The 27,942-nt window shown below is 47.1% G+C and overlaps 1 protein-coding gene across 7 annotated transcripts in view; it reads right to left on the bottom strand.

Annotated features, from left to right (window-relative positions):
- Positions 1-4,335: 4,335 nt before the first annotated feature.
- The window catches only part of SLC5A9 (solute carrier family 5 member 9), a 58,198-nt gene continuing 34,591 nt past the window's right edge, over positions 4,336-27,942 (bottom strand). For 5 of the 7 annotated variants that reach the window (XM_065553800.1, XM_065553798.1, XM_065553799.1 and 2 more), the window contains 10 exons: positions 27,726-27,831; positions 26,852-26,932; positions 25,844-26,049; positions 24,283-24,418; positions 22,739-22,846; positions 21,982-22,132; positions 20,453-20,621; positions 18,981-19,196; positions 9,331-9,490; positions 4,336-5,572 (listed from right to left, as the gene is read on the bottom strand). In XM_065553800.1, coding sequence (XP_065409872.1) covers positions 5,364-5,572; positions 9,331-9,490; positions 18,981-19,196; positions 20,453-20,621; positions 21,982-22,132; positions 22,739-22,846; positions 24,283-24,418; positions 25,844-26,049; positions 26,852-26,932; positions 27,726-27,831 — 1,542 coding nt within the window. In that variant the 3' untranslated portion in view covers positions 4,336-5,363. The remainder of the gene's footprint in view (positions 5,573-9,330; positions 9,491-18,980; positions 19,197-20,452; positions 20,622-21,981; positions 22,133-22,738; positions 22,847-24,282; positions 24,419-25,843; positions 26,050-26,851; positions 26,933-27,725; positions 27,832-27,942) is intronic. The other 2 variants (XM_065553804.1, XM_065553803.1) reach the window with 2 other exon arrangements.

Here is a 27,942-nt window from a genome sequence, read left to right as displayed (position 1 = left end):
CTCCTTCCTGTAAGCCAGGAAACATTTGGTTTGATTGGTCATGTGGGTCTTTTATGACCCAAATCATAGCGTCCTTACTTGGGCACCATAAAAAAAAAAAGTCCCACATGTATATGTTTAGCATTCAAGCATATAAGTCATCCTCTTCAGTGGGAACTGAAGCATGTGTGTTTGCAGGAGCCGGCCTCATGCGAATTGGCTGTCCACAGTTTTTTAACCTTTCACCTCAGCAATATAAAAGCGAATGTGGAGGAAAGGAAAATGAAAACACTAATCCAGCTGCACTGTACTTCCTTTTGTTGTAGAGCCTCTAGTAGGCCATTGGAGGATAGCTGTGATGGGATTCTGCTTGCCACAGCCCTTCTCTCCCCCACCTTGTCCCTCCCTTTCCTGCCATGATCCTGATGCCTCCACCGGCTTCACGCCAGCACGCTGTTCCTCTAGGCCAGGGAATTTTCTGATGGCCACTTACAGCCGGATGCTGGCTCCTTTGTGGCACCCGAGTGAGGCAAAGGGCTTTGAGCTCAGTAATGGCTCTGGTTGGCTTCATTAAATGCTTTTTTGATCCTCATTTGTCACCCCCTTGCCGGAGTTCATCCCAAGGTTGTTCGTAAGATTGTCCGTAGACAATCTTGACTTGAGGGGAGACCCATGTGAGGAGATCTTTCTTTCTCTTAGAAAATCTAGGCAAAGAACTACAGTAAAGATGGCTCCATGTTTGCTAACTTGCTGTCCAGCCCCTTAAAATTTATGGAGTTTCCTTTTTTTATAAAAAAAAATGTGCCTATCATAGAGTACATTTTTAAATACCATTTTAAAATATTTTCTGGTAAATTAAAGTGGTGACATGTTTGTAGGGTTCATTGTTAATTTCATTTCCTTTTGCTCAGCCAGCCAGCCAAACCGCCAAGTCATTAATCTTTGTTTAAAAGACGCTCCTTTGCTGAACAATCATGAATGATCTTGATAGATTTGTCAGGCAAATGAATGATAATCATTTGCTGATAGACACAAGCCTAGGCGGGACGATAAATAAGAAAATATGCATTGGCATCATTAATAATGTCTGCTGCCAATGGACTTGTATATCAATTACAATTCTGAATGCAATGCAGTCTTGTTAGGCTATTGCCATTTATCACAGGCGCTGAGCAACACGGATGTATGAGGCCTTGCAATGCAGACAAGTTATTCGGTGAGAAATGCTGGCCTGGAAGATCACAGCTTTACCCATTCGCGGGTGGATCTGTGTGTATTTTTCATCACTCCTTTTTTGCCCCCCCCCTTTCCTATGGCACCTGAACATGTTACATACAAAGGTCCAATTGTATTATTCTCTAACCTGGAGCCGTTCGCTGTTAAAGTGTTTCTGAAGCACCCACAGGCTTCATCCGGGCACCATTCTGAAAAACCACAACTGCTTGGGCCAGATCCATGACTGGTGTAAATCCACATAGCTCCTTTGATGGTAGAAGAGCTTTACCAATTTGCACCAGCTGAGCTACCGGCACCTAGGTAAAAATAACTCAGCTCTCAGTATTTGCAAACACACGGTCCTGTGTGCTAGCCCCGCCGCGTAGAGCACAAAAAGCTCCCACCAGTGTCTGCCCCAGAAGTGTAAGCGCTCATACGTCTTCATCTGTCACAGCACAAAAGCATCTCTACTTTCTTGGACATACAATGTTCTGAGAGGCAGAACTCCTCCCTGTCGGAATGTCGCCGGGGCTGGTGGTGAGTCTGAGAATTTCTATTGCTTCCCAATTGTATTTATTCCCGCCTCATCGTCATGACACCGGTGAAAGACGTGCTTGGGAACTGCCTTTTACAAACCTATCACACGCTCTCTTAAATTGCACAAGTCTTTCTCCATTCATCGTTGACGCCTTATGTGGTCATATCTGAATCGCGGCCATGTGACCTTGCCTTTGTCGGAGCTCATGCTAGGGCCAGTACTCTATGTACCAGCCCTATAGAAACCAGATAAGGTAGGAAAAGAAAACACACCATTGCACGGCAATGCTGACACTTGTAAGCCTGGCATGTTCCATCCAGCTCCTGCTAAGACTGAGTGGGATAGCACGGGCTTATTGGCACCAGTGGCAGCGTCCCTGGCCCTCACTGCCGTAACACAGAGAGACCTGGCACTCAGATGCTAGGAGGCCATCACAATGCTAGATGAGTCCCAGGGCGGTTGGTCCTGATTCCTCAGTGGGAATTCTGGCTGCGTAAGTGCCCAGTGAGCTGGAAAGCCCCTATGTGACCATTCCACAGAGCAAGCATTGCACACGGGCTCACCAGCTGCAGCTAAATATGCTCATTATAATATGAAAAGCACAGGCCCTAGCCCACCTGTCTGTGAGAAGCATGGCAGCCCAGGAGACCGTCTGGCCCTGAGTCTGGTTATATCACACTGGTTGCGGAATGGTTAGCTGTGAGGCCGGATAAGTCGCTTCATTCACCAGCACAGTGCTGACAGCAGCAGGAAACAGACACTCTGAAAACCCTCTTAATTTTTAAAGCATCATTATTTCCAATAGGACGTGTTGGTAATTAAATAACGACGCAGCCCCAGACAAGAGTGTGACCCCCCCCTCCCTGGATACCAGCTGGCTGAGGGCCCCCCATACTGTAACTCACATCAGGCCTGACACATTCATTGCCCCAACAATATAGGTGAGTATTCGAATCAGACGCTGAGGATGAAAGTGTCGTAGGAAGAGAGCCTGAGACATAAGGCCTGGTATGAGGCAGGACCTGCTCTCAGAATCGGGCAAGAACAGGGCTGATCATGTAGAAATACACATTCCTAAGAAGTGCTAGTCACAGCGTACTCATGCAAACACATCCCGATATCAAGTGGTACCAGAATATCCCGATATCAAGGATGGTACAAAAACATTCCCCAAGGATAACAGGCACACACTGACCTCTCCCAAAAGATAAGGTCAGGATGACAGTATGTAATAGAGATGTTTTGATTGAACCAACATGTACAATGTAATGGGTAAAAACTGCCACGTCGGGGACAGTAACTAATTATGTCAGAAGGGCAGTATGTAACTTGTTTGTATCAGAGTTTAAAGATGTCTCTCAGAGGGCATAGTTTTGTCTGGCACAGGAATGGAAAGTCCCGCCGTTCACTGAGCTGGTCCATTGTTACAGGCATACATGTATTAGTGGTCCAGTAGAGTCTGCGGGATACTAGTACCGTGCTTCATTGACAATAAACCTGGCTGGGTGCCTTCATCCCTTAACGGATCTTGTGGTCATTGGGCGCTTCGCTCAAGGTCTGCTGTGCCAGTTGTCTGCGCAGGGCTGGGGCGGCACGCAGAGGGACCACACACGCACAGCCAAACATCTATCAACATCTAACCACAGAAGGTACTGATACTACTGCATTGCCATGCCAAGAGCAGCAAGAGAAAGGCAGCTGCACATCAGCCAAAGACAATGAGGAGGAAGTGTCCTGGTTTTCAATCATACATGCCTATGTTTGGCACACACAAAAAACCGCCAGAACTGAAACAAAAGGTAGCCCTGAAAACTGCAGAACTGTTTTATGGCTGTAATATTCCCTTTTCCGGTACTGAACATCCAATTTTTTTAAGCACTGATCAGCTGCTTAAGGCCAGGCTACAGTCGAAAGCAGGTAAACGGTTAGCTGCAGTTACTGATGGCTTAAAGGTGGAAGCACACAACAAATGATACGGAAACGCAGTTCCATGAATACAAGATGGCTGGCGTAACATGCACATTGTCCCACTGAGAGCTGACTGTGGTTTCTGTATCAGCAGTTGATACTAGAAGCAATAAGAAGACCGGAAAGGATTGTGCTACACTGACAAGAGAAGCCAAGGCATTAGCAATTAACAGTATGGTTGTGTTAAGAGCTACTCGGCAGACAATGAGAAAAAAATGCCAAGTATGGGCAGTGATTTGGCACACGATAACCACACTTTGGCTGCATCGGGATGTGCATCACATTGGCTCAATCTAGTTGGACAAGCCCTTACACCGAGTGCTTTGATGAAACACGTGGTCGATTTACAAAAGTATTTTCGTAATCACCTGGAGCCTGGTTAAAAGCCTGTCAAGTTCTGTAACCCCCCAAATCCCTGGTAACACGCAATGGAACAGTCAAACAACATGCCTGGAAACAGATGTTCAAAAATTGGCCACATTATCTCAGGATTACGAGTGATCAAGAGGCGGAATTTAAAGCTAGAGTGGTCAGTGTAATTAATAATCAAAGGATTTACCGAGAAGCAAATAACTTGATCGGTCAATTCAATTCAGTTTCTGTGACACTTGACATACTCTAAAAAGGACTCCTGGTGCATGAGACGGACGGTTGGATTTACTGATAAATGAAGATCTTGCCCCACATAAAGCAGACGTACCAAAGAGATTTCATGACGCAATTACAAATGTTGGCTGACCTCCTTCATCCAAAATACGCAGGCAAGAAATGTGTCATTGGAACAAGAAGAAATTGTGACTTTCTGCCATATTTACTTGCATTTAACACAGATGACGCACTGTAACCAAAATTGACGTTTTCACCCGCTATCAAGGAAAAAGTTTCCACTTTCACATGGTGGAAAAAATCTGAAAACGGCCGAGATTCCCTCTGACTTCACAGAACTGGCGGTGCAAGTCCACCAGTGTCCAACAAGTTCAGCAAGCATAGCATGGATCTTTTCAGACTGGATACCTCCATTCAAAACTGAGAAACAGGTTCAGGTTGTCCACAGCGCTGCATGCTTCGGATTGCTTAATGCTTCATGGCTACAACTCTGCGTTACTGTCACTGAATGTTTTTGACTTCGGGTTATATAATATTGAAAACAGAAAGGTGTCATGGCCTGTATAACTTCCAAATTCCAGAAAATACCAAACTAAGTTGTTTACAGACATTCTGACCCTATTCGAATTACATATATTAGTATTACGCTCACTGCAATTTTACTTGTTTATTTGTACAACCCTACATTAATCTCCTAATCTAGTGCCTGATTTGACTCTGTAATGCAATTTGAATATGTAACTACGACTAAGTGTGATGTGTGTGATGATAAAACAATTTTAAAAATAGAAAATATCATAAACTGGGCCCAACTAATTTTTCCCTAGGTGACAAAACCCCACGATTTTACCTGATAAAAACCCTCTCTGGTAAATACGATATTCCTGCCCGCTAGGTTTGGTTTTCTAGATTGTGAGCTCTCTGGGGCAGGGAATTCCATTTACTGTATTCATGGCCCCTAGAACAATGTGGCCCTGACCTGCTTGACGTCTCTAAGCATTACTGCGATATTCTAAATCAAAGCCAAGCCAGCCGAGGACTGTCTGCAGCCCTGTCTTCAGCCAAAGTAACCCCACAGAAAGACATTAATAGCTAGTAGGATTATAGCATTAATGTTGCAAAGAGTCTTTGATAGGGGCTTTTCCTCAATGCTGGTGAGTTTCCTTTCCAGGACTGCTTTCTCTTCCTTGGTCAGCGTGGGTCCTGGGCTGCTGGAGATCCCGCAAAACCAGAAGTATAACTTCTTCCAGCAAGGAGAGCTCGCTGCTGCAGGAAATACATACAGAGAGGGGGAATTAGTCCCATATTCTAAACGCTGGGGTATTCCACTCGCCTCACCTCTGTCCCACGCCTTAAATACACCCTGTCACCTGTCTGCACATCTCCCATGCAGCACTACTGCTTGAGGCATACGGGGTGAAAACCAGCCCCACTGAGCCACATCCTCCATGGAAGGGAACACGTCACCCTCTCATCTCATGATAGGTCCAGGAACCAATGGCTGCAGCTCAGGAATGGCTCTGTGCAGGGGCTATGCCCTCCCACTCTTTACTGGCCGTAAATGCGAGTGACAGGGGGAGGGGCTGGAGAGGAGCGGGGGGCCAGTCTTGGGGAGAAGTGGCAGCGCGAGGGCAGGGTTTGGGGGAAATGGGTGGTGCGAGGGCAGGGGCTTGGGAGGTTGGGGCGGCGTGAGGGTGGGGCCTCAGGGGAATAGGTGGTGTGAGCCCTGTAGGAAGGGGCAGCATGAGGGTGGGGCCTCAGGAGAAAGAGGCTGCAAGAGGGCAGGGTCTTGGGGGAAAGGGTGGGGCCTCCGGGGGAAGGGGCAGTGTGAGGGCGGGGCCTTGGGAGAAAGAGGCTGAAAGAGGGCGGGGCTTGGGGGGATGGGTGGCACAAGGGTGGGGCCTCAGGGGGAAGGGGCAGTGTGAGGGCAGGGCCTTGAGGGAAGGGGTGGTGTGAAGGCAGGGCCTCTATGAAAGGGGCAACGTGAGGGTGGGGACCCAGGGAGGAAGGGGCAGCATAAGGGGGTGGGGTCACAGTTTAGGTGCCCATGGACCCCCACACACACTTTTAGGGACATTCCGGCGCCCCTGGCGCTGCATTAAAGGATTCACCCCAACCAGAGGAATTAATAGTCCAATAATGACCATGACCATGGTTAAAGTTACTCTCTTCTAAGAGCCCAGAGCAAAAGCCAGACCTCCTTGTTAGTGCTGCAGAGGAAGTGAACGGGTAAGCTGGTTAACCAGCACGGCCCAGTCCACCCTCACAGCACAACTAAGCTAGCTGAAACCCAGATGAAAGAACGGTTAAAATAGCACGTTACATTAGTAGCACTTGATATGTTCCAAGTGCTGGGCAAGCATGAATCAGTCCTTGCTCCTGGCTGGAGATAGCCAAGTGAGTATAACGTTGTACAGAAACTGAGCTGCAAAGAGGTTAGGTGATTTGCCAAAGTGGCTGCTGATTTTCCACACTACGATTTTGGATGCGCCGCTTGAACCATTTCCGGAAGCTCCGTGTATCCATATCTCCCAGAATCTGGTCTACAGACACTCAGCTACTTGGACAATCAGGCATAATGAATCTCAACCTGAGCACCCAAAACCAGTCACTTTGGAAAATAGTTGTCCTAAATCAGTGGCCCAGCTACAATTAGGATTGAGATGTTCCTGGATCCCAGCCCTGCACTCAGGCCACAAATCCAACCTGCCTTACTTTGCCCAGGCATTCTTAAAATGTAACTAAAAAAGACAAAGAAAATCTGTCCTCCAAAGAGGTTAAATCATCCCAGTCGATTGACATATGAAGCATTTGTTGTTTAATGAACAAAAACCCTTCTTATTTCTCCACTGCCCAACTTCCACCAAGCTCCACAAAACTTGTATGTCTCTGACACAGAACTCATGGATTGTTTATCAGGAGTGAAGCGCTGTGTGAATTATGCCTTTTAATTGTCACTGGCTGTTCCTTCCACGCTTTGAAAGTTAGCATATCATAAAAGCTTGAAAAAACATGTTACCCAAACCTCATTAAACTGTTGTATAAGCTGTTCTGCATTTCCTTTCCCATCATTGCTAATTACCAAATTACCAAGACGTCAGGCTATAAAAAGATGAGCTGGGTCAGGTATAATAAGAATTGATAAGAAACAACATCAGCACCCGGAACAGCTACACTGAACTTGAATCCCTACGGCCTCCATTTCAAAAAAAATGGAGGAGAACTTTTGTTGTTGTTTCTCACCTCTTCATTCTGAGGCTGTGATGAGAATGAAGTCAAGCACAGACAGTCTAGACTAAGGAAATGTAGAAAATCTCACGAGAGCATTCCCATCTTGCGAGCTCTTCAGATGTGTGGACTCAGAAGGGTTAGGTTCAAAACGTGCACCTGAAATTTTGGATGGTTTTCCAAAGGAAGCCTCTGACCATGCTGAGAAGGGGCCGGGGGCTATTTTCTTTCTAATAAACTAATAATTAGAAGTGTGCTAATGGAATTTGCTGGTACAGTTGGGAGGCCTTGTCAACACAGGGAGGATCGGAATATGAGACAGGAAGATCGGGATGACATTGAAGACTTGAGTAACAGAAATGGGATCAAGTATCAGAGGGGTAGCCGTGTTAGTCTGAATCTGTAAAAAGCAACAGAGGGGCCTGTGGCACCTTTGAGACTAACAGAAGTATTGGGAGCATAAGCTTTCGTGGGTAAGAACCTCACTTCTTCAGATGCAAGTAATGGAAATCTCCAGAGGCAGGTATAAATCAGTGTACAAAGTGCAAAGTTAGGGTCTAATAATAAGAATTTCTGATATAAACTAGAGGCTCATCAGTGGAAGTGATAGAGGAGAAGACCAACCTGGGTATAGGGGTCGATCACAGGATGACTATGAGCCACTAATGTGATGCAGGTGCAAAAAAAGACCAATGCGATCCTAGGATGTACCTGGTAAGGCATTTCCAGTAGAGACAGGGCAGTATCAATGCCATTGTACAAGGCACTGGTAAGATCTCATTTAGAATGCCGTGCACCATACTGGTCACCCACGTTCAAGAAAGACTAATTCAAACGGCCACAGGTGCAGAGAAGAACTACTAGGATGATCAGGGAATGGAGGACCTATTTTATGAGAAGGGACTGAAAAAGCTTGGCTTTTATAGCCTGGCAAAAAGAAGACTGAAAGGGACTATGATTACTGTCTGTAAATACTAAGGAGGGTGAAGAGCTATTTAAGCTAAATAGTTGGTTAAGCACTGAAACAAATTACCTTGTGGAATCTCTATCATTGGAGGCTTTGAACAGCAAGTTAGACAAACACCTGTCTGGGATGGTCTAGATCAGCAGTTCTCAACTGGGGGGGGGGGGGGAATGTGACCTATTTCAGGGGGCCACGTGACCCCACAGATGAAGCCTGGTGCCCCAAGTCCCGGCACCCCAAAAACTTCAACAAATTACCTAAAATAGCTTGTCTGCATCTAAAAATGTCCTGGCTTTAAAGTCCATATCGCAGGCCCTCTAGGACCTAAAAGCAGGTGCTTGGTTGGTTTATCTAGGTGCTTATCTGGCCCCCACCACTGGTATATCTCAGGATCTGCTGGGAAGCTTCTGCGTCCAGCTGGCCTGGCCGATGTAGGCAGTTAAAGCTGGGATACTTTTAAAGTCTAAAAAAGCTGTTGCTGACCCTGGCGCTGAGGCCGGGGCCATGTAGGAGAAGGAAATTCCACATGTAGGGGGAGAAGGAGGAACCATTTCTCTGGAAAGTTGATTTGCTTTTTGGTTTTAAATGGAAGCTCTCTGGAACTATACAGAGGGTTGGAATGTTAGATGAAACCCGAGGGGGAACGGGGTAGCAGGCAGAGTGCAGGTGCGGTGGTCAAAGATAAATTAATTTAGCATGTAGCTGTCACCTCCACAAACGTGGTATCGTTAGATCCATGGGCCGGATGCCATTGAAGTCATTCGAAGGATGCTGGTGGACCAGATCCCCTACGCCCACACGTGCACATATTTGGAAGACCCAGCTAACCTACCTCCATGTTCTTTGCTCCCTGAATCCGTGTTCTCCCAGGTCGGCTCATCCCCATCAGTCTCGCCCACTGGAGGATTTACCGCCGCCGACTCGCTCTTGTAGCTTACCAGGTCAATTGTGGGAGCTTTGCTGTGTCTAGTCCACCACGTCAGGCTAGCCAGCTGGATGCAGAACAAACAGGGAAAGCAATTTAAAGAGCTGACAGTTCATAGAACAAGACCAGTGTTGGTGACACGGCTGGAAACAGGAGCTGTGATTAGAATGGGGAGGGTTTGACCTCACAAAAATCTGTGTTGCTTTTTTCCAAAGGTTCTTGTATTTTCCGTTGGCTGGTGCCATTTTAATCTTTTGGAGATTGGCACACCTCTCTGTGTGAAGGCTCCTCTCTTTGGGAAATTGCATGATCAGTACAGGTAGAGAGCTGGATTGGGGGCCCAAAAGATGTATGTGTTGAAGTTGCAGGCAGGGCCAGTAAACACAAACAGCTGGCTTGCCATAGAAATGCAAAGCGACAACGGCAGTATCCAGAACCTCACTCCTGCTGCTATGGAATGACGTTTCACAGTGAAACACCATCAAAGGAACCAAGCCCAAATCCTAGGCACAAAGGCCCAGAAGTTCAAGGTTACAGCAAAGGACCAACCAACGGAAGGAACAACAGCAGGCTAGGGCATGGCAGAGACAGGACCTTCAACCCCTCCCACACCCAGGGCACTGGGCCAAGACAGACCTTGACAACATCATGTTCATTCAGGGTTAGATTGTTCCAGCCCTCATTTGGGCATGCAGGAGAGAATGTCCCTCAATCCCCTGCATGGATTGTGACTCCAGCAGCAATATGCCCTGCTGTGATGGGGGTGGAGGGAGTGGAGCCCACCCTGGCCTCCCCCTCTTTCTTGCTGGCTATGTGCACTCCTCCACCAGCGCAAGGGGAAAGCATGCGGGAGGAAGTGGACTGCCTGAAACACAATCCACTCACTCCCAGCACTGTCCCTTATGCAAAGCAGATTATAAAGTTGCAGCCTAGGTGTCACAGTTCAGGGCAATTTCACCTGTATTCCCCATGGTCCAGCAAAGGCGCCCACTCTAGGGTCCCGGCTCCCCCACCATCACCTCTCTTTGGCAGAGACCTGAGTGGCTCTGTCTCTCCCTCCTGAACTGGACTTTTCCAAGCTGCACAGTTCCTTGTCTACACTGCACTATTCCCAGCAAGCAACACTAGCAAACCGGGCCAGCATCTGCACTTTGCTTTCTCTTCAAAGGCTTATGGCCAGCATACGTGCCCACAGTTGTAAGTTACCACGTAGCCTTTTGTAAGTAAGTAGATTTTATTCTTAAGGTAAAAGCATTACAGAGAAATCATATTAGAACAAACAAAAGAACCTACATGCATGCTAGAAAACGGATGAGCGATCGGCTCCCCCTCCAAGCCCCGGCAGGTATCAGTGCTTCCAACCCTTCCTTAAGGATTTGGGGTTCCCCGGCCCTTGGACAAAAGGTCCATTTGCTGGATCAGAAAGCAGGACCTGTGTCTGTTTAAATGCTGGCTATTTATCCACAAGTCTGTTGGCCTCTGGAGAATCCGGTTTGAACTAGTACAGGTGAGCCTCCCCAGGAGGAGGTCTCTCTCTCTGGAGGTGATACAACCAGGGCCAGCGCTTCCATTTAGGTGACCTAGGCGGTTGCCTAAGACACCAGGATTTGGGGGGGGGGGGGTGGCAATTCGGTGGCGGGGGGTCCTTCCGCGCTCCGGGTCTTTGGCAGCAATTCTGCGGCGGGTCCTTCACTCGCTCCAGGACCCGCCGCCGAAGTGCCCCGAAGACAGGGAGTGCGGAAGGACCCCCGCATAGGGTGCCAAAAACCCTGGCACCGCTCCTGGATACAACCTGTGTGAACTTGTCCAATTGACTCACACACACACACACACACACACACACTCTCTCTCTCTCTCTCTCTCTCTCTCCTCTCTCCCTCTTAGTTCCTGCAGGAGCTGTGTGCACCTGCACTCCATGGAATTATATACAGTCCCTGGCCCATAACGATACAGAAATGTAATACAGTCACATCTCCCAGAGATATTGTAGGAAATTGCCATGTCTTCCACTAGGCCTCAGGGAAAGTTGGCAGCAGGGCCAGGGACCTGGCACTATACGGGTCCACTGGCCATTCCACAGCAAAAGGATGGCAGTGTTGGCATCACAGAGGATGCTGCAACTGCTCTTTGACAACCTGGTGCGGAGGAGTCCTCTCTTCCCTACCTGTCTGTGGCACCCACCCAGGCCCAGTCTGCACCCGGGATTCAAGGCACCCTGGCATTTTGTGCTAAGTTCTGGAAAAGTGCTAAGAGCCAGTAGGAATCAGTTGCAGATGAAGGCGAAATCTGCATCGTCATTGTAACTTTACAGAGCAGCGTCTTGGCCTGGCACTTTGCATGTCCATCGGCTTGGCATGAACAAAAGAGACATTCAGCAAAGCAATCTCTTGCTGTCAACAGAGCCAGCTGATCTGTCTGCCCACCTCTCCTTTTTATTAAAAGCTGGGAGGTTTTACACTCACAGCCTAGGCCTTGCCAATGCCCCATTTCTCACTGGCTTTCGGCAGGCCTGGGGGCCTTCTCCTGCCTCCGCAAGGAGCAGAGCAGCTGCTGACTCCAGAAACGTGCGCTCTCATTCACCCTCCCTTTCGAAGCCATGCCAGGATGGGCCAAAACACTGCGCTAGTAGCAAGAGACGCGACGCCTGGCTCGTGTGTGGTGTATAAGCACAAGAGTCAAAAAGTCTGGACCTTCCAGGGAAATGCACAGTGTGGGCTTGAATGTTAATGGCCCTGGGGCCTTAACTATTAACACACCATGGTTTATATGGTCATACCCTACCCAGCCTATTCCCAGCTGGAGGTGGGAAATGTTGGTCTTTGCACTTGCAATTTCCTTCCCATTCTGTCCTGGGGTGGTGGGGGAAGGGAATTGCTGCTTTCCTCTGGCATCCCATCCCACGTAACATTATTGAGAGCGAGGCGGCTAAGGTAATTCTGATCTGCTGAATTCCCATGTGTGTGTGAGAGGGGAACAGAAGCCACCAGGAGCAGCTGACTCTGGCCAACCACACCTCTCAGACCGACACGTCTGCCAGACTGCTCCGGAGAAGGCACTCATTTCTCCCAACAGCAGATTTCTCCTCTCTGCCTCCATGGAAATTAAGTTCTCCACTGGGTCGCACACACAGTATCACCAGTTTAAAGGTAGATTTTTTTTTTTAAACACGCCAAAATCTAGATGGCAATTTCCAACGGATACAACATGTTCCGGAAGATTTATAGCTTTATTTAAATCATTTTCAACCAAGAGGAGCATCAGGTAAGGCTAATCTTTCTTGTCACATTTTGCTAAATTACTTCGATTTGATGATCCTCATCTTTATGGAGGATTTTTTTTTAAATCACTTAGGAAATGTCACCGGAATGTTGCAAAGTTTCTGAGCACAAAAGAATTCAAGAAACTACCCAGACCCCATCACTCCCACTCCCTCCCCAAACACAAATGGCTGTTTTGTGCATAAGGTTTGTCCTGGAATTAATGTATTAAGGCCAGAATTTTCCTAAGAGCTCAGAACTAATTGCTGATTTTCAAAACAGGCCCATTCCAATTTAGGCCTCAAAATATGGCCAGATTTTCAAATGAATTTGGTAGACTGGGAGCTAAGGCCCAGATTCTCAAAGGTAGGCTCCTAACTTTCATTGAGATCCATCGAAGTTCAGAGCCCACCTTTGGCTGAGCTTCTGGCAATGCTGAATACCTCTTTTGAAAGCCTGGGAGAGAGAGAGAGAGAGAGAGATCCTGGCCCCACTGAAGTCAATAGAAGTTTTGCCCTTGACGTCACGATTTCACTCCTGACCTTTACCTCCCTGCCTCAATGAAGGTGGAACTTTGTGGAGAACTGCTGGTGCGGAACACTTGAGAAATGTGATTCTCAATTTTTGGGAAGGGGGAAAACCCAGTTCAGTAGAGGGGGAAGGAAGGGAAAGTTACGGAGCAGAGCCTAGATACGCAAGGTGCATTGAACTTCATGCTCCCCCCCAAAAAAACTTTACTTTCAGAAGTCAAGTTTTTGAGGGCCAAGAGTTGCAAAGTCACTAATGGGAGTTCAGTGCCTAACTCCCATGGACAGGCATTTGGAATTAGGCACCTTGAAAATCTTCCCTTTCAGCTTCAGCTGAGTTGCAATGATGAAATGCCTTCCCCTGCAGCCCTGTGCTCCAAATCTCCCTCCACCGCTCACCTTTCCATTCAGGAGCTTGTCGACGGGCTGTCATGTTGGGGACAAGCCTTATCGTGTGTCCTACCCACCCAGCAATGTCCTAAAAACGACGACTGCAGCAGCTTGCCTTCAACACTGACAAGCCAAGGACACGAGCTGTGATCTCATTAAGCTCAGTCGGCAGGGATTCACTAAAGGGAGATCATGGCTAACAGGACAGCTATTTTGGAGTAAGCAAAAAAACAACTACTGACGGGGGGAAGTTAGCAGCATAATTTTCATGTACTTTAGGACAGTATTTGACTCAATAGACTGGATGTAGCAGAAGAGCTGGAACGCAGACAGAACAGACTTGACTGCTGAAGGCAGGTGGTCTTTCTGATTGGAAGCAGTACATGAATCAGTAGAGCTACAAAGAGCACTTTGTTTTATTATCGTGGCAAGTGCACAAAGAGCAGGGTCCGGATCCACTCAGCGGACCCTGATTCCGTGTTGCAGTGCTTCACTTTTAGGCCCCCTGCCGCCTAGTGGAAGCTGCAGCCCCACGTTAGGTGCGCAGGCTCCCTACACAAGGCACAGAGGGCGTTAGGTGCCTAAGAATGGGATTCACAAAAGCCAGCACTGCAGTGGCATAGCCAGGTGGAGGGAACAGGGGGAGCATTAAAAAAAAAGGCGCCACCCGCTGCGGCGCTTTTACTGACGGGGTGGTGCTTTTACTCACCCGGCGGCGCTCCGGGTCTTCGGCAGCACCTCGGCAGCGGGACCTTCACTCGCTCCGCGGGTCTTCGGCGGCATTTCCTTCAGTGCCGCCGAAGACACCCGGAGCGAGTGAGGGCCCGCCGCCAAAGTGCCACTGAAGACACCCGGAGCGAGTGAGGGCCGGCCGCCGAAGTGCCGCCAAAGACCCGGAGCGCCGCTGGGTGAGTAAAAATTAAAAAGGCGCCAAGTTGCTCAGTGCGGGAGCTTCAGAGTAGCAACCGTGTTAGTCTGTATCCGCAAAAAGAACAGGAGTACTTGTGGCACCTTAGAGACTAACAAATTTATTAGAGCATAAGCTTTCGTGGGCTACAGCCCACTTCTTCGGATGCTGCTGCCCCGCTCCCCCCATGGCTACGGTACTGCAGCACTGGTTGAGTGGGAAGCCAACGGGAAATGCTAAGGAGAGGGGCATGACTGAAACTCCTCCCCTCAAAGGGAGTTAGGTGCCTACCAAGATGTGCTTTCCTCCACTTAGGATTCACAACTGTGACCCTTCACGGAGTTAGACACCTAAGCCAGGTCAGTCCTGTCTTACAAACAACGAGGATGAGGTGGTGGTGCCTGCCTTATACCCAATGGCCCAGTGGTTAGCTCACTTACCCAGGATAGGGGAGACCTGCGTTCAAATCCTTCCTCTACCAAAGGTAGAGCAGGGACTTGAATCCAGTTCTCCCAAGCAAGTGCCCTAACAACTGGGCTATAGCGTGGTCTCATATGGATCTCTCGCCTGTGAAAGCTGCTTTATTTGGAACACCTCCAGTCTGGGGGCATTTGGATCCCAGACTTTAGTTTGAGCCCGTGTCTCCTCTGCACACTTTGAAGGTCTGATTTTCGAGGAAAGGAGCATTTCCAGCTCCCATTAGCTGCACCTGGCACTGTGGGAACTCAGCAATTTGGAAAACAAATCACCTAATGTATGAATCTGACTCTCTGGAGCAGAACAGTTGAAGTTCCTAGTGCACTAGGCCTCAAGACAAGCACAGGCCGTGGGAGTGTAGCAGGCGATCAGCCCAGGTGACCTCGTTCATTTGCAGAACAGTTGTCATGTTACTGTACCGCTTCCTTCCCCTCTGCGGCCCCTCCCCCCCACTCCTTGCCCGAGGGACTGTGAGAGAACTATGCAAAGTGAGAATAAATCCTTCTGTTCCAAAATGCCATCTGGCACCTGACAGTTGCATTTCAGCTTCACAGCCTCAAATTTAATTGTAAGCTCTTTTGCAAGGTTTTCAAGGACGGCGTGACACAATATGGACTACCTACAATGAAGACACATGAACTCTGGCGCATCCCAAACAAATTCTTTGCATATTTGTTTCCCAGCACAGCATCAATCACCCACAGAGATGGGAGAGTGTCCAAAGCAGCGGGGAGAAATGCTACCGCTGGCAGTTCTTGGATTGTAATTCATTTAAAGCTCAGCGCATTAACTGTCCCACTCTAACATCAGCTACAAACGGCTATTTCCCCTTCTGTGCGTAAAGCATTGAGTCGTTAAAGATGTCTGGGCTACATCCTCCAATCAGCATCGCCCCTTTGAAGAGCTGTTCTTGGTATTTTAAGTCAATGCAGCTGTGTCAATGTACATCAGCTGAGGGTCTGACTCGTCAGTATTTTTCTTGGGCGTGTTGGTGGCATGTCTTTTTTAGTTCACTTGACAGGATAACAACAATCCCTAGCTCTTATCTGGCAGTTTTCCTCAGTAGATCTCGATGCATTTTACAAAGGAGCTGAGTAGCATTATCCCCATTTTATAATGGGGGAAACTGAGGCACAGAGCTGCGCCATGAGTTGCCCATTTCAGCATCTGGAATACAACTATGGGGGCCTGAATCCCAATCAGAGCTCTCTCTAATGGATCACACGGCCTCCCAGTGATACTAGCTGGATTGGGCCTGGTAAAGAGATATGAAGCACTTTCATCACAAGGTTATCGGCTCAAACCCATGCCAGGCTGGGGGCATAACAATCAATGTTTAAAAAAATATTTTAAAAAATCCAACTTTCTGAATGGTTTTTTTTATTTAAATTAAATGCACATTTATTTATTTTTTAAAAAACCAACCTATTTAAAATGAAATTTGAAATAATGACAACCTATGTTAAGGCCTATATTTATCATGAATCTATTAAAACTTTTAAATTAAATGCAAAAAATAATAATATCGAGTAGTATATATTTGGTGCCAACTTTTAAAGAATGTCAAACCACCACTGGCTAAGAACCTGGAACAAGAGTATGAAGTGCTCACCCAGCTTTCCACAGCAGTGGGCTTTTCTACAAGTGCAGCGAGGGTATTTTCTTCGTTTCAGTTTATCTAACTAGCTCAGTTCAGTGACTGGTTCAATCAAAGTTAAGAAACCAATGGGAGTTGAAAACCAAGGAAAACCTGTGTGCCTCTTTCAATCAGTGAATAAAAACTAGGTGTGAGAGGACTAGATCAGCTAGTTCTAAAATCTTAAAGGATACGGTGACAAGAAATAATCAGTTCAATTCACGAATTTCAGATAATGCAGCCTTTGTTGAATAAAGCAGTTAGTTTTAAATGAAAAAAACATGTTTTGATAAAAAAAATTTCTTACGTATCCAGCACATTTAAGGTAGCTTTATTAAATAATAAATAATAAATATAATAATAAATAAAATAATAAATAAATAATAAATAATAATAATAAAGATTACAAAATTTAAAATGCCGGTTTGGAGCATTTTAACTGAATTTGAATTTCCATCCAAATAGAGTTTGACACAAATCACAAGTAAAAAGTTCATCATCATCTAGCAAATAAAAAATGCATCATTTCCTAAGATAATGTCAAAATTAAGACTCTGAATAAATGCCCGTTAAGCTATATAATTAAGGCTAAGTTTTTGTCAGGGATCCTTTTAATGAAAGTCAGGGACAGGTCCTGGGCTGCCGTGAATTTTTGTTTATTTCCCATGACCTGTCCCTGACTTTCACTAAAAGGATCCCTGACAAAAGGGAGAGGTGGGTTCAGCACCCGCTGTGCTGGGGCTCTGGGTCCCGCACCAATGCGGTGCCTGGGAGCTCCAGGATTCCCCTGCCCCAGGGCTGGGCGGCTGCTGAGTCCCCTCGCCTGGGCACCTGGTAGCTGCAGGGTCCCCCATCCCTGGCCAGCTTATTTAGTCTCCAAAAGAGAAGAGTGAGGGGGGATTTGATAGCAGCCTTCAACTATCTGAAGGGGGGGTTCCAAAGTGGATGGAGCTCGGCTGTTCTCAGTGGTGGCAGATGACTGAACAAGGAGCAATGGTCTCAAGTTGCAGTGGGGGAGGTCCAGGTTGGATATTAGGAAATACTATTTCACTAGGAGGGTGGTGAAGCACTGGAATGGGTTCCCTAGGGAGGTGGTGGAATCTCCATCCTTAGAGGTTTTTAAGATCAGGCTTGACAAAGCCCTGGCTGGGATGATTTAGTTGAGGTTGGTCCTGCTTTGAGCAGCGGGTTGGACTAGATGACCTCCTGAGGTCCCTTCCAACCCTGATATTCTATGGTTCTATGATTTATGGGCCGTGGCTGGGCAGCTGTGGGTCCCCCTCACCAGTTTGGGGGCTGGGTGCTGCAAGGGCAGGGCTGGGTGGGAGCTCCAGCCCCAGAGCAGAAAATGTCACGGCGGTCAATGTCACATGACATAATCACAGTTTGTGCAAGTTTGGTGCATCTTCCTGGTTAGCAAAAAGAACCAAATTTCATGTAAAGGCTATATTTAGTTGCAAATTGACATGTTTTAATGGTTATCAACCAATGAGAATCAATAGGAAAATAACTAAAACGTATACATGCAAGACTCAATTAAAAGTGATGATTTAAATCATGAGTAATGTTGGTGATTTCAATCACTTGGATTTAAACCTATCCCCTCCATTGAAGTCAACAGAGATACACCAGGGCTACATGTGGCCCAGAGAATCTATATATCCTATACCCCATTCAGAAGTTCTTTTAAAAAAAAAACCAGTCATGGAACATGGTTGCACCTGATGTTTTTTTTCCTTTTCCTGCCCCCAATTTTTATGCAACCGCTCAGGAAACCAAAGCTCCTTAGACCCTAAACTACTTGACAGTATCTCTTTAAGCTGACACTCAATAAAACCTTAACCTTTATGCACAGTTCTGTTTTAATACAGTAAGTAAAAGAAAGTTGCTTTCTTCTGTACCATGACACTATGTTGTTAAATGTAATTGAGATCACATTGGGATGGAATGTTATTTCTCTAAATGCCAGTGTTGCAAAGATATTAATCTTGTTTGCTTGCAAGATTGATGGGGGCTTTGCTGAAATAGGACAGAAGCTTCAATTAGCTCTATTTAATTCCTTCTCAGCAACACACTTCTTTTCCTTCTCTCCCAGATATGATGTGCTGCGGTGTGTGTGTGCAGAGCTGTACATACAGCACGGGAACTCACACTCCATTTCAATAATTCATTGAGTCTCAAGCAGCGTTAACGCTCTGAGCCCTGGAAAACAGAAGGGCTTGGGAAAGGTGCTTCTTTGTAGATGTGCATTATAGGCCCTGAGATCTCAGCAATAGGAGAGCCAGGGCTGTACAGATCAGGGAGAACTCTTGGACCCTATGATGGGGAGGGGCTTGAAAGGTTTGAACTGGAGAGCTGCTTACCTTTTCCTCTGGGATTGGTGGGGTGCAGAGACTAATTAGGGTAATGACGATGCCCGTGAGCACGCAGAGAATGAGGGCAAAGTACAGGTAGTGCACGTCCTTTAGCACAGCTGGTCTTGGGTCCTCCTCGCCACAGGATGGCACACCATAGGAAAACTCCATGATCATTCGAATGCCACCTACTACCAGCCCGAACATGAGGCCCCAGAAAGCACCCTGGGAAGAAAACATAGGAAGAGACGCATAAGGAAGTGAGGGATCCTTGAAAGCATCTTTGGGGGGTGGGGATTATAGTCCCACACCATAACCGGGGGAGACAGAACCATAAGAAAGGTTAGAAAGACGCTTTGAGGGCTGTTACTGGAAAAGGGAGCAGGGTTTCATTTTCACTGCCACTTTGTTTTCAAGGGGTTTAACAAAAAGGTCCAATTTTCCAGAAATAATTTGAACCCTGAGCTACGTTCTGAAATAGGGTCTGAAATCCCTTAGGGGGTTCCTCCTGCCTCAAAAAGATGAGCCTGTGTCAGGAGCAGAACCAGGCCCCAGTGGAAGTTTCAGAACAATGGGATTAAACAGCCCCAGTGATGCTCCCCCTTCTCGCTGACAGAGGAAAGAAGAGGGCACAGAGAGACACAGGGGAATGGTAGAAGTCTGAGTCTCCACCTCTGCAGATTGGACTGGAGGGAAGCCAAACATGGTTGGTGTTTTATAAATGAATTTCGAGCTAGTGAAACGTACTGGATGGACAGACTTCAATGGAGCCAAAACAAGTTACACCAGCTGAGGATCTGTCTCCTAGAGACTAAGGCCAGATCCTCAAAGCTATGGAAGTTAGGAACCTGGATACGTTTGAAGATCTGGGCCTAAGGCCCTCTCTGTATGTAGAGCAGTTACAGCCCAGACAGTGGGAGTGCAAGTTTGCCCCTCACTGACCTAGACCTAGAGGGACCACTTCTAGGAGTATGAAGCTAGTTGAGTTTCCATGGCCCCTCTGCTGAGGCTGCCAATTTGCCCCAGTTGTGGTGGCTTCTGTGAAGCTGACACCCATCCAATAGAAACAGGGGTAAGGCCCACTAACTCATGCCACTAAGCCACTTTGTGATGGTCACAGCTTTGCTGGGCTGGGTTTGAACGGGTAACCTGGAGATAAAAGGTTCCATAGACCAGTCCCAGTCCCCCAACCATCCTGTCCTGTGAAATTTCCTGTTTAAAATCATTTTATTGTTAATCCCAAACAACTCGAACCAGTTCTAACTCCTCTGATTTCTAATTTTTCCAGATAGTGGTTTGCAATAATCCACTTGAATGTTTACTAAGAACACACACACACACACACACACACACACACACACACACACACACACACACACACACACACACACACACACACACACACACACACACACACACACACACACACCCTGAGGTGGTACTACTATTCATACCGGCCCAGTCACTGATTCCTTACTTACAGGCTCATTGATCCTCTTGCAGAAGATTGCCAGGATGAAGAGGGCAGTAATTGGTGGGGCCAGATAACTGGTTATGGACTGAATGTAGTCAAAGAGCTGACCGCTGTTGGACATCTGAATGATGGGAATCCAGAGAATGCTGATGGCAATGAGGATGAGAACAAACACTCTGGAAGACCGGAGATTGGAACAAAGAGTATTAGTTCTGCATGTTGCAGAATCCACCTGGAAATGCAATCCCCCAATCAAGAGACACTTCCTTGTGTTTTCAATGAATTCTAGGGAAAACCATTGTGCACCCTGAGTGAATTCCTCATCTGAAGTGAAATCTAGGACAGGCTTCTCCTTGTAACCAGGCAGGAAGTAAATTTCACTCTCCTAAGGAAGATCGCTAACAACCCTTTGCTGAGATCTGGCCAGAGTGGTCAAATTAAGCTGTGTAGGGCCTTGTAAGGACCTGAATGGGAGAGATACGAGGAGAATCCAGAGCCTCACTGAAATCAGTGGAAGGACCTTAACTCAGTCGGGTCTGACATGTCTGTCTTGCAGTTAGAAGGGTGGGAATGAGTAGATTACAAGTTCTGAGGGCCATTAAAGGTATCTAGACCCTCCCTTGCTGTCCTGAAGTGGTGCAGGTGGCTCGGTGCATGACAATCTCAGGGCTAGCTGAATCATGACTGCCCCAGTAACCCGACACGTTTTTAGTGGGAGCTGCCGGAGGCACTGTCTCTTGGATGAGACAGAGACCCTGACAACTTGTGATCATTAAAATCCCACAGCCACCTTTCAGAAGAGTAGAGGTCTTTAGTGCTGTCACCAAATTCCAACTAAGTCACTACTTCCTACTTAATAAAATTCCCACCAAAGTTTCAGCGGCATTCAATATTCTCCTCCATTTCTGCCTTGAGCTGGTGTGCCGTATTGCTGTGTACTATTAAACAGCTGATGCTTTCACCCCTCTCTATCCTTCACCTAACTCACAGGGATGTTTTGAAGCTAATTTAATATTTGTGACCTCAATAAAAGGCTCTACAGAAGTGCAGATTATTATTAACAGTGTTAGTGGGAAGGGAACTGTTTTACAGCCTTGGTGTGATGCAGTATTGGAGTCCGCCAATAGAGGGTGCCATGATTTCACTATGGATTGTGCTTAGGACAGGCGTCTATGACAAATTTAGAGAACACAGAAGAAATAATCTCTCCAGGTCAGTGGCAAATTGAGCCTGTCTATGTAACTGAATCTACTCCAGGTAAAGTTGGGAAACATAACTCATCTCAAGTTTTACTTTTTTCATTAACATGCATGTTAATTTTCACCTGTTTTTCCCCCTCCCGCTAAAAGATACGCTCTAGTTCAACCAAGAATTGATTCAGGGCAGTTCTCTGAGATCAGATGAGATGTTCACAGTGGTCCCTCCTGGCCAGCCTTGGAATCTATGAATCCCAGAGTCCAGATAGAACATTTTGGAGAGTTTAAGACCTGCCATCAAAATAACACACTCAGTGAAGCCATAAGGAAGTGAGAGGACCTGCCAACAATCATGAGCTCCTGCTCTGTGGCTTTCTTGCGGAGCCGCTGCCAGATATCTATGGCGAAGAGCGTGCTGCTGCTGTTGAAGATTGAGGTGAGGGAACTCATCAGGGCTGCCAACATCACAGCTATCATCAAACCCCGGAGTCCTGGGAAACCAACAAGGAAAATTTGGTTCAGATTGTTGGTCTTTTAGCTCCTGCATCATGTGCTGCATATGAATGTAAACAGAGTCCAGAGAGCTCTTTGGATCTGCGGCTCTGGTCCGGACCCATCTCGACTTTTTTTAGACCTAGTCAACATTTAAGGTCAAATTCTTTTTTCTTCCAAAAAATGTCCTTTTTTCAAAATAAAAATGTTCCAGGAACATTTTTTTTCTTTAGAATTTTACTGTTTCCATTAAAAATGGGAAAACTAAAAACGTTGGCTGAAAAATTGGAAAATTTCCATAACATTTTTTGAAAAATATGTTGGGATTTTAGTTTTCGTTTGATATTTTGCCATAGCAAATACTTTATTCTTTTCCATTCAATGCGGCTACTTCTATTTATCCATCTCTTTGTCAAACACACACACGCTTGCCTGCTATATAATGGAAAGAAAACTTTGCTATCTTTTAATTTGTTTACCAATCCAACTGATAGTTGCAGGTCATTAGTTCCTCATATGGATAGCTCCAAAGGCCACTCCATTCCGAGGACACAGCTGTTCAGTGCTAGTACAAGCCCACACCCCTAAGAATACAGCTTTCTCACCTACAGGCATGAGTCCCATTACAAGCTTAGGATAGGCAATGTTAGAACAACCCACTTTAGCTCCGCAGACGGTTTCACAGACTTTCGGGTCCACACATCCCACTTCATCTGTAGCAGAGGGGAAAGATTAGAAACCGAACCAGCCAGTTTAAACCTCCTTTGTGGCATATCTACTCCAGCTATTGGAAACTGTCTTAAAGGAATTGATTCTTGATATCTTATATATTTAATATAAGGCAGTAAAACAGCAAGAACACAGTTTTCCAAGCTGTCGCAATGGGAGCCAAAGAACATTTCGGGCCCCCAAATAAAGGTAGAGCTTCATGATGACACACTGCAAACTTGGTTCAGAGCAGATGGAACGCTTCACCCCTAGATGGGTTGGTGGCAGCTGGGATTGAACCTGGGACCTCTGGTTCTAAACGCACGAGTCTTGACTGCCTATGCTAAAAGAGCCGGCGCCATTAGCTAAGGCTGCAGCAGGCTCACCCATCTCTCTGTGTGGCCCAGCCATCACTAGAGGGGGACAGAGGAAACACGCGCTGCAGCCCGGCTTGGCTCCCCCTGCACCTAGTGCATTCACAGCAATCCGATCCGAAGCCACAGTGAGAATCTGAGGATTCAGCTGGGTCTAACGCAGCTTGTTCTGGGTGGCGGAGATGAGGGGAGATCTTGCTTCTTTCCACAAGCAGAATCTCTGCCTGGCAGTTGCCTACCGTGCACAACCCATGACAAAGCAGGGGGAAGAGGGGTGTCTCAGGTGAAATACTTTTACTATTACATCAGCATCATAACGGAACAAACAGGATTCCATGTCTGACTCAAAAGACCCGCCCCTAAAGTCTGTATGGGTCTGTCTACACTGCACTGTAAACTTAGGTCTGTGGGACCTGGGCTTGTGGACTCTGTGTTTCCAAGCCCGTGCTAGAGCACCCACACTGCATTGTAAACCTGGGCTTACCATTGCTGGATGTGCTGACACGTCCATAGGGGACTATGCAGACCTTCTGGCCTGGGTTTATGGCTTGACCTGCCTCCACACTGCAAAATGACAGGGCTAGGACCCAAGTCACAGTAGGATTTGGGCTCTGATCCACCCCCCCTAGGAGGTTTATAGGACCCGGGTCCTGAGTACTTGCTGACCTGAGTCAGACAGATTTGTGTGTGGACGGAAGGGAAAGTTGGGCTCAAACCTGAGTTGGAGCCTGGGCTTAGGGTGCAGTCTAAACATACTCTATGTCTCCATGTTTCTCTCTCGCCTACTCCCTTTTGTCTCCTATTAGATACATGCAGTGTCCACAAGATGATATTCTGACACCTGTCCCATGCAACTGTCCCAATGGCTTCTGCCACAGATGTCCTAAAGCAGCACCCCAAACCTGGAAGTGGAGTCAGGGGCTGGAAAACTCCCTCTGAATTGCCAATAGCACTGCATGGAGATAAACCCTGGGGCAAGACTGCTGAGCTCTGGCAGGTCTGCACCGACACAAGGAAATTGTATTCGCAATCCACGAACAGTCCGACTGTAAGGAACAACAGCTTACCTGGGTAAAGAGCTCTGCTGATCATACCAGGCATGACAATGAAAAACATAGAGAGCATTTTCAAATAACCCGCCAGCACCGATCCACCCTTGGCATGCGACAGGTTCTTGGCAGAGAGAGACCTTTGCACTATAACCTGCAGTCAGTATAAAAATGGAAAGAGTTAAAAGAAAACCCTGCAGAGAGAAAACAGACTCATCATCTAATGCAGGATACTTTCATCTCGACGGATCCCAAAGCACTTTGCAAGCCTATGATAACATTCTCCTCTCTGATCTGCACTGCAGATCTCTGTTGCATGGTTCACTCTTGCTGACACCAGCGAGGGTCTGATTGCAGCGAGGAAATTTTCCCTTGCCCTTTACCGGCATCACTTCACCCGCCACTGCAATGCAGCCACCTCTAGGGTGAAACGCAGCCGCTGCTCAACAATGCACTCAGCACCATGAGACAAGAGCTCAGAATAGGGCGTGAAAAAGAACACGTCCTTTTGTTAAAAATCCCACACTGGATTGCGGTGAGCAGATCTGAATTTCCCACCTTTGAACACTGAGAGCCGGGCTGTCTAAAGAAGGGCCCATTTCTCTGTGCTCTGAGCCCACCCTAGGTTTTTGTATTTAGTATTAAGGTCAGGCTTGACAAAGCCCTGGCTGGGATGATTTAGTTGGGGATTGGTCCTGCTTTGAGCAAGGGGTTGGACTAGATAACCTCCTGAGGTCCCTTCCAACCCTGATAGTCTATATTCTATGATTTGCTCAGGGATTGCGGTGAGCAGATCTGAATTTCCCACCTTTGAACACTGAGAGCCGGGCTGTCTAAAGAAGGGCCCATTTCCCTGTGCTCTGAGCCCACCGTAGGTTTTTGTATTTAGTATTAAGGTCAGGCTTGACAAAGCCCTGGCTGGGATGATTTAGTTGGGAATTGGTCCTGCTTTGAGCAGGGGGTTGGACTAGATGACCTCCTGAGGTCCCTTCCAACCCTGATAGTCTATATTCTATGATTTGCTCAGTACATTTCACACGAGGCTCCTAGTTCGGGAACAGATGAAGGACTGCACGTTGGTGGTATCTGCCGCTGTGCAATACTTCAGGCTTCTGCCGCACCGTGTGTGCAGGAATTTCAAAAAAGTGGGTCATAGATGAGATTTAAGTGACTTGCACAGAGTCATGTGCCATATCATTGGCCGAGCCGGGAACAGAACACAGACCTCCTGGCTTGCAGAATGAGGCTTTTACTGCCTACCTCCATAAAGAGACCCCACTTGCTCACCCGCCAGCTGTGCACATAGGGGAAAACATCACACCCTGCTGCTCCCCACCATCAAAACAAGCCCCCCATCCCCAATACTCAGAAGCATTGAATTGCAACAGGAGCTGTGGAAAGAATGAGCAGGTCTGGTCTATCCCAGTCAGCAGAGGCGGTGGCTCCCCAAAGACAGACAGACGGACACACACATTCACCATTCCAGTGACTCTGCGAACAGTGCAGCAGCCTGGAAAGGAAGATACTGGGATAAAAGGTGGAAGGGGAGAGAGAGAAAGAGAAAAGAGACTTACTTTACCTGATCAGTGCACCAACACCAAGTAGCCAGCACAGAGAGGCCGAAGATAAGCCCAGGCCAAGGAATGTCCCCAGTGACAGGGTTCCTGAGCATGTGGAAGGCGTCAGCGCGTGGGAGGTGACAGGTGGTGTTTGGGACTATGACACTGGGTATCATGGTGCTGTATTTCTCTTTAAGTCCTTCAAACCAGCCGACTTTTTCAAACCCTGAGAAGGAAGCAGACAGTGGTTTAGGTTTGATGCCCTGCTACGAGGTCATTCATCCATCTTGTTCTCCCTCCTTCTTGCTTTCCCCCCCCCCTCTCTTCCTTGCTGTCCTCAAACCTAGTTTTTGGTGGCCCATTTGGTGTGTGTTGTGGGGGTAGCAGGATTGCACCCAGAAACGCTGGGATGCTAATGGGATCTGGGGAATTCTGCACCCAGCAGTGCATTCTGGTGGAGACAGCACCAGCACCACAGAATTCCCTTAGCAGTGGCATCATTACCCGGACTGGCAAGAAAGTGCCACTAGAACCCAGAGTCGCTGATCAAAACTCTCTGGAAGAGCCTCATCAGGAAAACATGAAACCAGAGGAGGCAGCATTTGGGTTACTGTTTGGCAGGCAGGCTTAAAGCAAAGTGCTAAGGGTCCGTTTTTGTTCCCAATGATTCTCTTGTAAATCCAGAGTAACTCCCCTGGAGGAAAGCAGTAGAGGCGGCTGAAACTCAAAGGAGTTACGGGCACAAGAGCAGAGTTTGACTCCGAGGATCTGATCCAGCAAGCTGCTCTGTCAACTCCCAAAGGGAGCAAAAGGCGTTCAACACCTTGCACAACTAAAATAAGCACTTTGGAATAAACAAGGAAGAGGAAGCTAGCTTGGTTTATGGGGACAGGTGCCAAATGTGGCTGTGAATCCTGTTATTAATATTAAATTATGGGCCTCTGTTGAAAGAGGGGAAAAATGCTCCATAGGGCCTAGCTCCTTGTTTGACTCAGATTGTAGGTAACACAGTCCCTTGTTCTTCTTACCTATAAAGGCGAGAACCGAAGCCCCGAGTACCATGATCACAGTCTGCAGCACATCTGTGTACATCACAGCAGTTAAACCACCTGTAGGAAGAACGGCAAACCACAGAGTAAGAGAGAGCCAAATGGGTGAGGTAATATCCATCCAACTTCTGTTGGCGGAAGGGACAAGCTTTTGAGCTTCAGAGAGCTCTTTCTCAGGTCTGGAGAAGGTAACCAGAGTGTCCAAGCTAAATACAAGGTGAGACGGATTGTTAAGCATAAAGGTTTCACACATGCTCTAGGAGACCCGCTTAAAATGAAGTGGGCAGTTAAGGGTTAGCAGGCAGTAGGGTGTGTTACAAATTGTTGTAAAAAGCCATAAAACTAGTCTCTCTGTTAAGTCCATGTTTAGTCAAAAATGGAACTCTACAAAAGACAATCTACCAAAAACCACAGATCCCCACGGTTACTTCCACAGATCCAACAACCACCCCAGACAAACCAATCAATCTGTTGTCTACAGCCTGGCACTCAGCTATCACCGAATTTGATCGGAGGAGAAAATCCAGGATATACACCAAAACATGCTTAAACCACCTTCTCTAAACAAGGACACTCTACTAGAGAAGTAGATTGCCTTATGGAACGGGCCACTCAAAATGTCCTACAGCATGTGTGAAACCCCTACGCTTAACTATCGGTCCCACCTTGTATTTTGCTCAGACACTCCATTACTAGGGAGCCTGATCCGAAGCTCAAAGTCAGTGGAATTCTTTCCATTAACTTCAATGAGCTTTGGATTGGGCCCAGAATGCAGAGAAGTAAAATGCATTGGGGGAAGCGAGTCTTTGCCAGACTCCAGATTAGTGTGCTGCTTTTAAGGCAGTATCATTACCAGCTATAGTGTAGACAGCTGTCACTGCTAGCAAGATCACGGTGGACAGGTAAAGGTTCCAGCCCAGGGAGACTTGGATGAACAGCGCTCCAGAGAAAATATCTGTCTGGAATAAGAGCAAAGAGAATTTGAGTCTCTAGTGGGTTGCATTTCTTAGCACTTCTCTGACAATCTCCAGCCCACTCAAAACCCATTAGATGGGCAACCAGAAGGGAGG

Source organism: Chrysemys picta, chromosome 8, assembly GCF_011386835.1.
Source record: "Chrysemys picta bellii isolate R12L10 chromosome 8, ASM1138683v2, whole genome shotgun sequence".
Lineage (NCBI taxonomy): Eukaryota > Metazoa > Chordata > Testudines > Emydidae > Chrysemys > Chrysemys picta.
This window is presented reverse-complemented; position numbering and strand designations above follow the sequence as displayed.